Consider the following 12,782-nt stretch of genomic DNA (forward strand, 5'->3'; position numbering starts at 1 on the left):
TATGGTTTCCATAGCTGTGCAAAAGCTTTTAAGTTTCACTAGGTCCCATTTGTTTATTTTTGTTTTTATTTCCCTTTCTCTAGGAGTTGGGTCAAAAAGGATCTTGCTGTGATTTATGTCATAGAGTGTTCTGCCTATGTTTTCCTCTAAGAGTTTTATAGTGTCTGGCCTTACATTTAGGTCTTTAATCCATTTTGAGTTTATTTTTGTGTATGGTGTTAGGGAGTGTTCTAATTTCATTCTTTTACATGTAGCTGTCCAGTTTTCCCAGCACCACTTATTGAAGAGGCTGTCTTTTCTCCACTGTATATGCTTGCCTCCTTTATCAAAGATAAGGTGACCATATGTGCGTGGGTTTATCTCTGGGCTTGCTATCCTGTTCCATTGATCTATATTTCTGTTTTTGTGCCACTACCATACTGTCTTGATTACTGTAGCTTTGTAGTATAGTCTGAAGTCAGAGAGCCTGATTCCTCCAGCTCCATTTTTCGTTCTCAAGATTGCTTTGGCTATTCGGGGTCTTTTGTGTTTCCATACAGATTGTGAAATTTTTTGTTCTAGTTCTGTGAAAAATGCCATTGGTAATTTGATAGGGATTGCATTGAATCTGTAGATTGCTTTGGGTAGTATAGTCATTTTCACAATGTTGATTCTTCCAATCCAAGAACATGGTCTATCTCTCCATCTGTTTGTATCATTTTAATTTCTTTCATCAGTGTCTTATAGTTTTCTGCATACAGGTTTTTTGTCTCCTTAGGTAGGGTTTATTCCTGGGTATTTTATTCTTTTTGTTGCAATGGTAAATGGGAGTGTTTTCTTAATTTCTGTTCCAGATATTTAATCATTAGTGTATAGGAGTGCAAGAGATTTCTGTGCATTAATTTTGTATCCTGCTACTCTACCAAATTCATTGATTAGCTCTAGTAGTTTTCTGGTAGCATCTTTAGGATTCTCTATGTATAGTATCATGTCATCTGCAAACAGTGACAATTTTACTTCTTCTTTTCTGATTTGGATTCCTTTTCTTTCTTTTTCTTCTCTGATTGCTGTGGCTAAAACTTCCAAAACTATGTTGAATAATAGTGGTGAGAGTGGACAGCCTTGTCTTGTTCCTGATCTTAGAGGAAATGGTTTCAGTTTTTCACCATTGAGAATGATGTTGGCTGTGGATTTGTCATATATGGCCTTTATTATGTTGAGGTAGGTTCCCTCTATGCCTACTTTCTGGAGAGTTTTTATCATAAATGGGTGTTGAATTTTGTCAAAAGCTTCTTCTGCATCTATTGAGATGATCATTTGGTTTTTATCCTTCAATTTGTTAATATGGTGTATTACATTGATTGATTTGTGTTTATTGAAGAATCCTTGCATTCCTGGGATAAACCCCACTTGATCATGGTGTATGATCCTTTTAATGAGCTGCTGGATTCTGTTTGCTAGTATTTTGTTGAGGATTTTTACATCTATGTTCATCAGTGATATTGGCCTATAGTTTTCTTTTTCTGTAACATCTGTGTCTGGTTTTGGTATCAGGGTGATGGTGGCCTCATAGAATGGGTTTGGGAGTGTTCCTCCCTCTGCTATATTTTGGAAGAGTTTGAGAAGGATAGATGTTAGCTGTTCTCTAAATGTTTGATAGAATTCGCCTGTGAAGCCATCTGGTCCTGGGCTTTTGTTTGTTGGAAGATTTTTTTTTTTTAATTTTTATTTATTTATGGCTGTGTTGGCTCCTCACCTCTGTGCGAGGGCCTTCTCCAGTTGTGGCAAGCGGGGGCCACTCTTCATCGCGGTGCACGGGCCTCTCACTATCGTGGTCTCTCTTGTTGCGGAGCACAGGCTCCAGACGCGCAGGCCCAGCAATCATGGCCCACGGGCCCAGCCGCTCCGCGGCACGTGGGATCCTCCCAGACCAGGGCTCGAACCTGTATCCCCTGCACCGGCAGGCGGACTCTCAACCACTGCGCCACCAGGGAAGCCCCCTGTTGGAAGATTTTTAATCACAGTTTCAATTTCAGTGCTTGTGATTGGTCTGTTTATATTTTCTATGTCTTCCTGGTTCAGTCTCAGAATGTTGTGCTTTTCTAAGAATTTGTCCATTTCTTCCAGGTTGTCCATTTTATTGGTATATAGTTGTTTGTAGTAATCTCTCATGATCCTTTGTATTTCTGCAGAGTCAGTTGTTACTTCTCCTTTTTCATTTCTAATTCTGTTGATTTGAGTCTTCTCCCTTTTCTTCTTGATGAGTCTGGCTAATGGTTTATCAATTTTGTTTATCTTCTCAAAGAACCAGCTTTTAGGTTTAGTGATCTTTGCTATCATTTCCTTCATTTCTTTTTCATTTATTTCTGATCTGATCTTTATGATTTCTTTCCTTCTGCTAACTTTGGGGTCTTTTTGTTCTTCTTTCTCTAATTGCTTTAGGTCTAAGGTTAGGTTGTTTATTTGAGGTTTCTCTTGTTTCTTCAGGTAGGATTGTATTGCTATAAACTTCCCTCTTAGAACTGCTTTTACTGCATCCCATAGGTGTTGGGCCGTCGTGTTTTCATTGTCATTTGTTTCTAGGTATTTTTTGATTTCCTCTTTGATTTCTTCAGTGATCTCTTGGTTATTTAGTAGCGTATTGTTTAGCCTCCATGTGTTTGTATTTTTTACAGTTTTTTTCCTGTAATTGCTATCAGTCTCATAGCATTGTGGTCGGAAAAGATACTTGATATGATTTCAATTTTCTTAAATTTACCAAGACTTGATTTGTGACCCAAGATATGATCTATCCTGGAGAATGTTCCATGAGCACTTGAGAAGAAAGTGTATTCTGTTGTTTTGGAATGGGATGTCCTATGAATATCAATTAAGTCCATCTTGTTTAATGTATCATTTAAAGCTTGTGTTTCCTTATTTATTTTCATTTTGGATGATCTGTCCATTTGTGAAAGTGGGGTGTTAAAGTCCCCTACTATTATTGTGTTACTGTCGATTTCCCCTTTTATGGCTGTTAACATTTGCCTTATGTATTGAGGTGCTTCTATGTTGGATGCATAAATATTTACTATTGTTATATCTTCTTCTTGGATTGATCCCTTGATCATTATGTAGCATCCTTCTTTGTCTCTTGTAACAGTCTTTATTTTAAAGTCATTGTGTCTGATGTGAGAATTGCTACTCCAGCTTTCTTTTGATTTCCATTTTAATGGAATATCTTTTTCCATCCCCTCACTTTCAGTCTGTATGTGTCCCTAGAGCTGAAGTGGGTCTCTTGTAGACAGCATATATACAGGTCTTGTTTTTGTATCCATTCAGCAAGTCTATGTCTTTTGGTTGGAGCATTTAATCCATTTACATTTAAGATAATTATTGATATGTATGTTCCTATTACCATTTTCTTAATTGTTTTGGGTTTGTTATTGTAGATCTTTTCCTTGTCTTGTGTTTCCTGCCTAGAGAAGTTCCTTTAGCATTTTTTGTAAAGCTGGTTTTGTGGTGCTGAATTCTCTTAGCTTCTGCTTGTCTGTAAAGGTTTTCATTTCTCCGTCGAACCTGAATGAGATCCTTGCTGGGTAGAGCAATCTTGGTTGTAGGTTTTTCCCTTTCATCACTTTAAATATGTCCTGCCACTCCCTTCTGGCTTGCAGAGTTTCTGCTGAAAGATCAGCTGTTAACCTTATGGGGATTCCCTTGTATGTTATTTGTTGCTTTTCCCTTGCTGTTTTTAATATTTTTTCTTTGTATTTAATTTTTGATAGTTTGATTAATATGTGTCTTGGTGTGTTTCTCCTTGGATTTATCCTGTATGGGACTCTCTGTGCTTCCTGGACTTGATTGACTATTTCCTTTCCCATATTAAGGAAGTTTTCAACTATAATCTCTTCAAATATTTTCTCAGACCCTTTCTTTTCCTCTTCTTCTTCTGGGACCCCTATAATTCGAATGTTGGTGAGTTTAATGTTGTCCCAGAGGTCTCTGAGACTGTCCTCAATTCTTTTCATTCTTTTTTCTTTATTCTGCTCTGTGGTAGTTATTTCCACTATTTTATCTTCCAGGTCACTTAGTCACTCTTCTGCCTCAGTTATTCTGCTATTGATTCCTTCTAGAGAATTTTTAATTTCATTTATTGTGTTGTTCATCATTGTTTGTTTGCTCTTTAGTTCTTCTAGGTCCTTGTTAAACGTTTCTTGTATTTTCTGCATTCTATTTCCAAGATTTTGGATCATCTTTACTATCATTACTCTGAATTCTTTTTCAGCTAGACTGCCTATTTCCTCTTCATTTGTTTGGTCTGGTGGGTTTTTATCTTGCTCCTTCATCTACTGCATATTTCTCTGTCTTCTCATTTTGCTTAACTTACTGTGTTTGGGGTCTCCTTTTGCAGGCTGCAGGTTCATAGTTCCCATTGTCTCTGGTGTCTGCCCCCAGTGCCTAAGGTTGGTTGTGTGGGTTGTGTAGGATTCCTGGTAGAGGGGACTGGTGCCTGTGTTCTGGTGGATGAGGCTGTATCTTGTCTTTCTGGTGGGCAAGACCACATCCGGTGGTGTGTTTTGGAGTGTCTGTGAACTTAGTATGATTTTAGGCATCCTCTCTGCTAATGGGTGGGGTTGTGTTCCTGTCTTGCTAGTTGTTTGGCATGGGGTGTCCAGCACTGGAGCTTGCTGGTCATTGAGTGGAGCTGGGTCTTAGTGTTGAGACGGAGATCTCTGAGAGAGCTCTCGCCAATTGATATTACGTGGGGCTGGGAGGTCTCTGGTGGTCCAATGTCCTGAACTCGGCTCTCCCACCTCAGAGGCTCAGGCCTGGCACCTGGCCAGAGCACCAGACCCTGTCAGCCACAGTCAGGCATAAGCAAGGCAAGGGAGATCCTGGGCGAGGGGTCCCACCAGGTCATGTAGACTCCTGGACTCTCTGATGTCCTTTTATTCCTTTGCACTTAGTCTAGTTTCACTTGCTCGTAGGGAGCCGTGTGAAAAGGCCTCGCAGCTGCTCCTCCAGACTGGAGTTCCCAAACTTTAGGCTTGATTTGTTTATTTAATTCGAGTGTCCATCCTTGACTCTGTTCCCATATGGAATGGATCTTGATCTTATATATCCTTTTCTTAATCCTCCTTGGAAATAGTGAAAAGAGAGTAATGTATCACTTCATTTCCAGCATAGAGTTCTCTGTCGAAAATCAGCAGTTCACACATCAGAAATCTCACCTTGCCAAAACCTTTGTGCAGTTTACCACAGAGTCCCATCAGTGGCTTTTACTCTCTAGAGTTGGAGAAGCTTTGAGGATGGCAAAATGGAAGGGGCCAAGCCTTTAAAGAGAATGCCTTTGATGTGCTTCTGAAGAGAGATGCAGTAAATAGTGGTCAAAAGTAATAGCTAAGATTTCCATGGAAAGATAAGATTGAGAGTTGTATTAATGGGACATTGGGGTGGTTTATGTGAGTGTATATGAGGAACCCAAAATTTGGGGTTCTAGCCCTTGATTCTAGCCACTAAGCAGCCATCTAGTCTTGGGTATATCACTTCTTTGTGAGAAACCTGACTCATATGTAAAATAGAAGCCTACTGTGTTACAATTTTTTAAAATATTAAAGTACCTGTCTTTGTCTGTCTGACTTATCTCACATGGCATTATACCCTCCAGGTCTGTCCATGTTCTTGCAAATGGCAAGATTTCATTCTTCTTTATGGCTGAGTAATATTACATTGTAGATGTATACCACATCTTCTTTATCCATTCATCTGTTTTTATGTATATGTGGAATCTAAAAAACAAAACAAATGAACAAATATATAACAAAATAAAAACAGACTCACAGATACAAGGGACAAACTAGTGGTTGCCAGAGGAGGGAGGGGGTAGGGGGATGGGTGAAATAGATGAAGAGGATGAAGAGGTACAAAATACCAGTTACAGAATAAATAAGTCACAGGGGTATAATGTACAACACAGGGAATATAGTCAGTAATATTAAAATAACTTTGTATGGTACATTATCCATAAACATATGGAATCACTATGTTGTACATCTGAAACTGATACAATATTGTAAGTCAACTATATGTCAATAAACAAAAAAGAAGTAAAGTATATACATACATACATATGTGTGTGTGTGTGTGTGTGTGTGTGTGTATCCTAATGGATACACTGTTGGCATTTTGAGCTGTAGGCAGTGGTTCTCCAACTTGAAAGTGCATCAGAATCACCCAGAAGGCTTATTAAAATACAGATTCCTAGACCCCATCCCCAGAGTCTCTGACTCGTAGGTCTGGCTGGGGCTGGAGAATTTGCATTTCCAAGGATTTCTTCCCAAGTGTTGCTGCTGGTCTGAGGACCACACTTTGAGAACCACTGCTAGAGAACAGAGAGTCTGAGTCTCAAAATGATGGACAGGAAGGAAGGATGATGTCTGTACTGTATTATCTTTTAGCTTCCCTCTGTTCTCACCCAGAGAAGAGCTCAAGACTTGTTTGTAGTTCTCTTATTTTCCTTTAGACTGAGGATATAAAGTCAAAACTGTGATCAGGAGTTACTTATGAGTTCTTTTCCACCTTCAGTGTGACTTTGTTACTCATTTGAAGTATAGTTGGGTTCATTCCTTCCTTTTTGCTTTCTGTTTTGGGGGTTTCCCATCCTTGTTGGTTTAATTGTTTGAATACATAGAATTCTAAGAAGCTATGCACAAAGATATGTGAGACGTGTCATTCCTTCCAGGTCATCACTACCTCCCCTCCTCCCACTGTAGGTAACCAATTCCACTAGTTTCTGGTTTATCTTTCCTATGTTTATCTTTGCAAAAATAAGCAGATGTGCATTTACATTTGTACATGTGCGTTTTCTTATTTTCCTTCCTTTCTTACACAACTGGTAGCATGCTCTATATACTTATTTGCAGTTTGCTTTTTTTTTCATCTTTATATATCCTTGAAATCATTCCATGTCACTCCGTATCAATTCAAAGTTCTCTCTCTCATTTTTTTTGTATCTGTTTCATACTCCATGGACTAATATACCATAGTTTGGCCATACGTTGTCTATACTATTTTGCAATCACAAATAATTTTAGGCTTTGTCTTGTTGGAGGTCTATCAGGTAAATCCCTAGAAGTGATGTTGCTGGGTCAAAGGGTGAATGCATATGTGGTCTTATTAGATCCTGCCATATTTCCCCACAAAGGAGTTACATTGTCTTGCATCAGCACCAGCAATGGATGAGAGCTTCTCCAACAGAGCCAAAAGATGACACCCATGCCTAAGTTTTCTCTTTGTCATTAGCTTTCTTATTGAAATGATGTTTTTGGTTTGTTGGTAAGAAACAGGTACTAAAAAGAGGTTATCACTGATCGTTAAAGCCCTTCTTTTTTTCTAGTTGAAGCGTTTCCAAAGTAGCCCAGACATGGTGGAGTTGAAATATTTATTACATTGGCATTCTGTTTCATAACTGTATTTTCATTAATCCTTATATAGGAGGGTTTAAAGATCATTGCCAGATCTTTTATACCTTTTATACATGGTATATCACTCTTAAATATTTATTTTTATTTATTTTTCACATGGTTTGAGTAAATCTTTAAGTAGCCCTTCCCTATGCCCTGCCCCAAAAGATGAAGCATGCCAGAATAATTCCCAATTCCTCCTGTATCTGTGACTCTGTAGTTTTCACACCTGAGTGATTGAATGGTTGGATTTGTAAGTCGTGGGTCACAGAAATTTCCATTCAAATCCCTGAAGACATAGCTCTGCTGTTTCCTGTTACAAAGAAGTCATCTCTGGCCTACCTAGCCTTTGTAGGTAGCCCAATTTCTTTCCATTTGGATCTCTGTAGAGATCAAAATTTAAATTAAATTTTAATTTTTGAAAATTTCTGTATGTTTGGATACTTGTTAATTTTTCTAACACATGATGAGGTTTTTTTCCTCTCTGAAAACTGGGGCTTTCACTATCTTGGAAAAGTTTTCTTTCAGGATGCTTTCACATAATATTTCTATTCCAGTTTTGTGGATAATTCTTTCTCTCAGATTCATCTTATTTCCATAAGTTGAGATTATCATCTTCATATATTCATATATATTTGCATATATTCATATACATGTTTCTCTCTTAGTTCTCTTCCTTGGCATTCTTCCATAGTTTCTCAAGTTTATCCACCATATTTAACTTGTGTGTGTTTATTTGGTCCTTATGTATTGCTAACATTGTTATAAACTGTGCTGTGTCCTTTGTTTGTTTATTTTTCTACCTCTACCAATTCTTCTTATCTTCCACCTCATATTTTACAGAGTTCATGTTTCTTTCATTTAATTGAAAACAAAACAAGGTGATACTTTTCATCACTACTTCTGTTTCCTTTATTAAAGCTTCTAATATATACACTCTTACTGTATCTCTTGAGTCCAGCTTTCTCCTTCTTTTAAGTTGTGGGATAATTTCACGGATCTCATCTTAGTTGTGGTTGTTGCTTTAATCCACTACTTGTTCTTGGATAAAGAAAAGTCCATCCCATCACGATATTTGTCCCAAGTCACCGTAGGTGGGATCTCGTCCAGTACCTTCACAGTTTACTTCAATACTCTTAGAATTTTTCCTCTCATCTCATAAGCTTAGAGAGCTCATTGCTGTAAATGTAAGGGTTACAACTCAGGGTACCAGTAGGCCCTTGTATTTCAAAAAACTCTACCGGGGGCAGCTTTCTGTTTGTTGTTTCTTCTTCACCTGCTGTTCCTCTCACCTCAGGACCACAATGTGGCTCTGTCTAGCATCCTTCCTAGAATTACTGCCCAAGGCATCACTGTGAAAAGCCTCTATATCATGAGATGCTGTGCTAGGAAGAAGCTCCAGTACAACCAGGCTCTCTGCTTGGTGTGAGCATGCTGGCCCTGCTCTGGACCCTCCCGAGGATGGTCTGCTGCACCAGAGTGGTTCCTACAACTGAGTGACTTCTTCCACAGGCCACTGTCACCACTGCCCTTGACCCTCCAGATTTGGGCATGTTAGCAGTCTTCTGCAGAGTATCCTGTGCCTGTCCCTTGCAGCACAGTAGTATTTTCTTAGGAAGAAGGCTTATGAATTAACTGTCACTTTTTGTTCCAATCTGTTCCCATCTACAGTAGATCAAGCAGAAATTAATCAGACTTTTTTGGCTTCATCCGTTTGTAGCTAATGCGTGATGCCCACCAGATCTATGTTCCTTTTATCCAATCCAGCTGGCTCCCATTCTCACATCCCCATCATTCCCAAGCTTCCTTCTAAATGTTCTGTAACCAACACTCTAGTGGTTGTCGCATGGTAGCCCTCTAAACAATACTAATAAGTAACTTCCCGGACATGCTCTCCACTCTGTTGGCATGGTTTCCTTCATAGGTTCAACGCCACCTTTCCAAACTCTTTGACAATATGGCCAAGATGCAGTTCCAGCTGGACACCAGTGAGAAACCTACCAAGATCAGTCTTGGCATGTACAGCAAGGAAGAAGAGTATGTGGCCTTCAGCGAGCCCTGTGACTGCAGTGGGCAGGTAACGTATGCCTTCCTCTCTCAAGTGTCTGCATTCAGGCATCAGCCTTTGTAACCTTGGGCCGGAACTGCTGTCTGTGCCCTGGGACTGCCAGTTCCCTTGACTTGAACCAATGTTGGAGCAGCTTCCAGTGTCCGCTTTTCTCTCTCTGGGAAGGACACATGTCAGTATCCATATATCTTCCTTAACCAAAGACTTGTGCAGAGAGGAATAAAATGCACATAAACAATTACCTGAGTCAAAGAGAGAAGGATTTTAAAACGATTAGCAGCACCAGGAGACTTTAGCATGACAAGCCCTGGAGCACCCCACAGGGGAATGTAGGACACTGACACCTTCCCCAGGAGAAAACGCCCTCTGAAATCAACCATATTCCTGAGCGATCACTTCTCTGTACAATACACCTCTCACAGCTCTACCCTGTGGAGAGCCCACCACCGCCCTTCTCCAGAAACTACCACCTCCAAATCTCCCAGGTACAATTCAAGAAACACAAAACATGAGACCATTCTCTCCTTAAACCTCCTTCCATCTTTCACCATCACCGCTAAAGGATAAGCGCTACTTTGTTCACTATCCTAAATGATCCAACAAAGCATTGTCCCTGGGGTTCTAATCCAGTCCAGAGTAACACCTGGAGAAAAGATCTTTTCAGAGTTCCACTTTCATCCACGTGTATCTTGGAAAGCAATTCTCGTACTTGAAAATAGTCACACATTCTCAGTTTTATGAAAGGGACCTTGGGGTTTGACTCAAACCTTGGCTGTTCTTTTTGTAGACCCAGAAAGCATTTAGTTGGAAAATATAATCCTGGCCTTTGGCTCCATACTCAGTGTGGACAAGGTCACGAGAATCCACTGACTTATTTACACCCAGCTCAACTCAGATTAAGATTTCCTCATGAGAACTCTGGGCAGCAGCCCCACATCCCCTGAACCTACTCCTCCGCCCGGTGGGCTCACGTGGGCGTATCCCCCCTGTTGTTACTTGAGCCCCATCCTGCGTTACACAAACGAACTGGCTCCCTGTGCCTTCTGGCGGCTGTTTGGGGTTGTCCGTTGTGCCTGGGCTCATTTTCTTCACTCCCTCAGGCTGAGTGAAGCGTATCACTGAGCACATCTTAGGAACCCAGCGTCTAACCCCGAGTTCTTCTTCCAGGTAGAAATATGGCTGAACCATGTGCTTGCTCACATGAAGGCCACCGTGAGGCACGAGATGACAGAAGGCATAACTGCCTATGAAGAGAAGCCGAGGGAGCAGTGGCTCTTTGACTATCCAGCTCAGGTATTCTCCGAAGCGGGACCTCTGTGGGCCCCCACCCTCTGCTTGCTCTCTTCCTCAATGACCTCCATCAGCCTCCTGGGGCTGCCAGACTCACTCATGCTTCAGGGTCAGGAGAGGCTGGTCTGGAAGGGGTCAGCAGGAGGGACCAGGGGAACTGTCAGCCGTGACGCAATCCAACCCCTACCTTGGAGAATTAAGGGTCGTCCATTTTTACTCCATTGGCTACAGTAGGGAGAAAACGTAAACAGTTCAGCTCACTGAGCCAGCCCACTTTGTATGTGCCAAGCTGTTTGCTGAGTGCAGGAGACACCAGCCAGAGGCATGACAATGTAACCCTGCCCTGCTAGGGCTTACAGACTGGCGTGGAAGTCAGTCACCTACATGTGGGACCTGGTGTGACAATAAAGGAGGCTCAGGGTCCTCTGGGAGCCTGTAGCTGGTTAGTGGGGTCTGGGGATCACCCTCCTGAGGATATGATGCCTAAGCTGAGGTTTGAAACACGTGAAAGATGGAGGGAAAGAGCAACGAAGCATGGGTAAGAGTACAGGCGAAGGCTCAGAAGCAAGGGAGAGTGTAATGTGTTTGAGGCCTGAGTGTGGTGGAAGCAGGAGTTAGGGGAAGAGGGAGCAAGAGGTGGCAGGTGGGTTCTGGAGAGGAAACTAGAAGACAGCACTTGTGGACCACGTTTGGGAGTCTCATCTGATTCCAGGATATATCTAAGTCCTTCACCGGGCTCTCAGGAGGGTAACAAGAGAAAGAGGAGAGTTAATGAGGCTATTTTTAATGACTCTGGCTGCAATCCACCACTCCTCCCTCCCCTGTTAATGGCTAGTACTAGTGTTGGTTTGGTTTATTTGGGGTTACAGATATTTGGTGGTAATTGAAGGCCGAGGAGTAGATAAGATTGCCCTTGGAAAATATGCAGACTGAGATGAGGGTGCAGAACAAACCCTTGAGCATCATTCAAAGACTGAGTAGGCAAGGAGAAGCCAGTAGAGCAGAATGAGAAACAACCTTTTCTGATGGAAGGAACACCAAGGAATGGTAGTCATGGAAACCAAAAGAGGGAGTGTTGATAAGCGGGTAAGAGGTCAGTCACACCACACACGTCTTAAGAGATCAAGCAAAATAAAGAGGCTAATGTACGTCCATGGACTTGGTGAGGCCATTTCAGTGGAGTGGTAGAGAAGAGACCACACTGCAGGAGGTTGAGAAGTGACAAAAAGATGGGAAAATGTTGACAGCGAGTGTAGACAGAGAAGAGAAATAAGCCAGGGCTGCAGAACGAAGAGGTATTGTTTTAACAGTATAATTGGCACATCACGTTCAAACCATCCCAACAAGATCACACTGCAGGAGGAACTTCTTTAACAAAAACCAATATGTCTAAATCCAAAGGCAAAAACTAATAAATTAGGGAATGGTACTCGTTACTACAACAGGATTCTCTACTTCACAAAGGGAATAATTCCCACCAGGATTCCTTGTTTACTTGAATCAGCATTTTGTGGCAGGAAAATGTGTTGCCTCCTGCTATTGTGACAGACATCATCTAGAGCAGTGTCTCCCGAACCAAGTGGTACCGCATCTCCACCATGGATAATCAAAATTATGCGTTTTCCTTATTAAGTTTCTCAGCAAAGAAATGTGCACTTAAATCGCTTTTTTCCATTTATTTATTTTGAATCTCTGAAGACTACAAATCATATTGACCACGTTGAATTTCAGTGGAATTCGCCCTGACCTTCAAGAGTAGGCCTTTCAAAGTTATAGTTTTAAAGAGATACAAAAAAATGTAGTGAAAGTATTACGGGCAAGAAAAAATATGCCACACGTGATCAGCAATGGCTCACTAAACTAGAATACTCCAACCATGAGAGGTTCCAGAAGAACAGAGCAAAGACTGAGTATCGTTGAGGTGTTCAGTCAACACTTTGTTATCCTCCCAAGCACAGGAAAGACGCTGTGGCCTGTGAAGCAAAAGCAGAAAGATCAGTGTACCA

At 41.1% G+C, this 12,782-nt stretch overlaps 1 protein-coding gene across 1 annotated transcript in view; it reads left to right on the forward strand.

Moving 5' to 3' along the window:
- Positions 1-12,782, forward strand: part of DNAH9 (dynein axonemal heavy chain 9) — a 301,732-nt gene that overhangs the window by 84,561 nt on the left and 204,389 nt on the right. The window contains exons 23-24 of the mRNA XM_082373261.1: positions 9,343-9,495; positions 10,654-10,779. Of these exons, the coding sequence (XP_082229387.1) occupies positions 9,343-9,495; positions 10,654-10,779 (279 nt within the window). The remainder of the gene's footprint in view (positions 1-9,342; positions 9,496-10,653; positions 10,780-12,782) is intronic.

The sequence above is a fragment of the Balaenoptera borealis genome (genome assembly GCF_965194805.1).
Source record: "Balaenoptera borealis genome assembly, chromosome: 20".
NCBI classification, from domain to species: domain Eukaryota; kingdom Metazoa; phylum Chordata; class Mammalia; order Artiodactyla; family Balaenopteridae; genus Balaenoptera; species Balaenoptera borealis.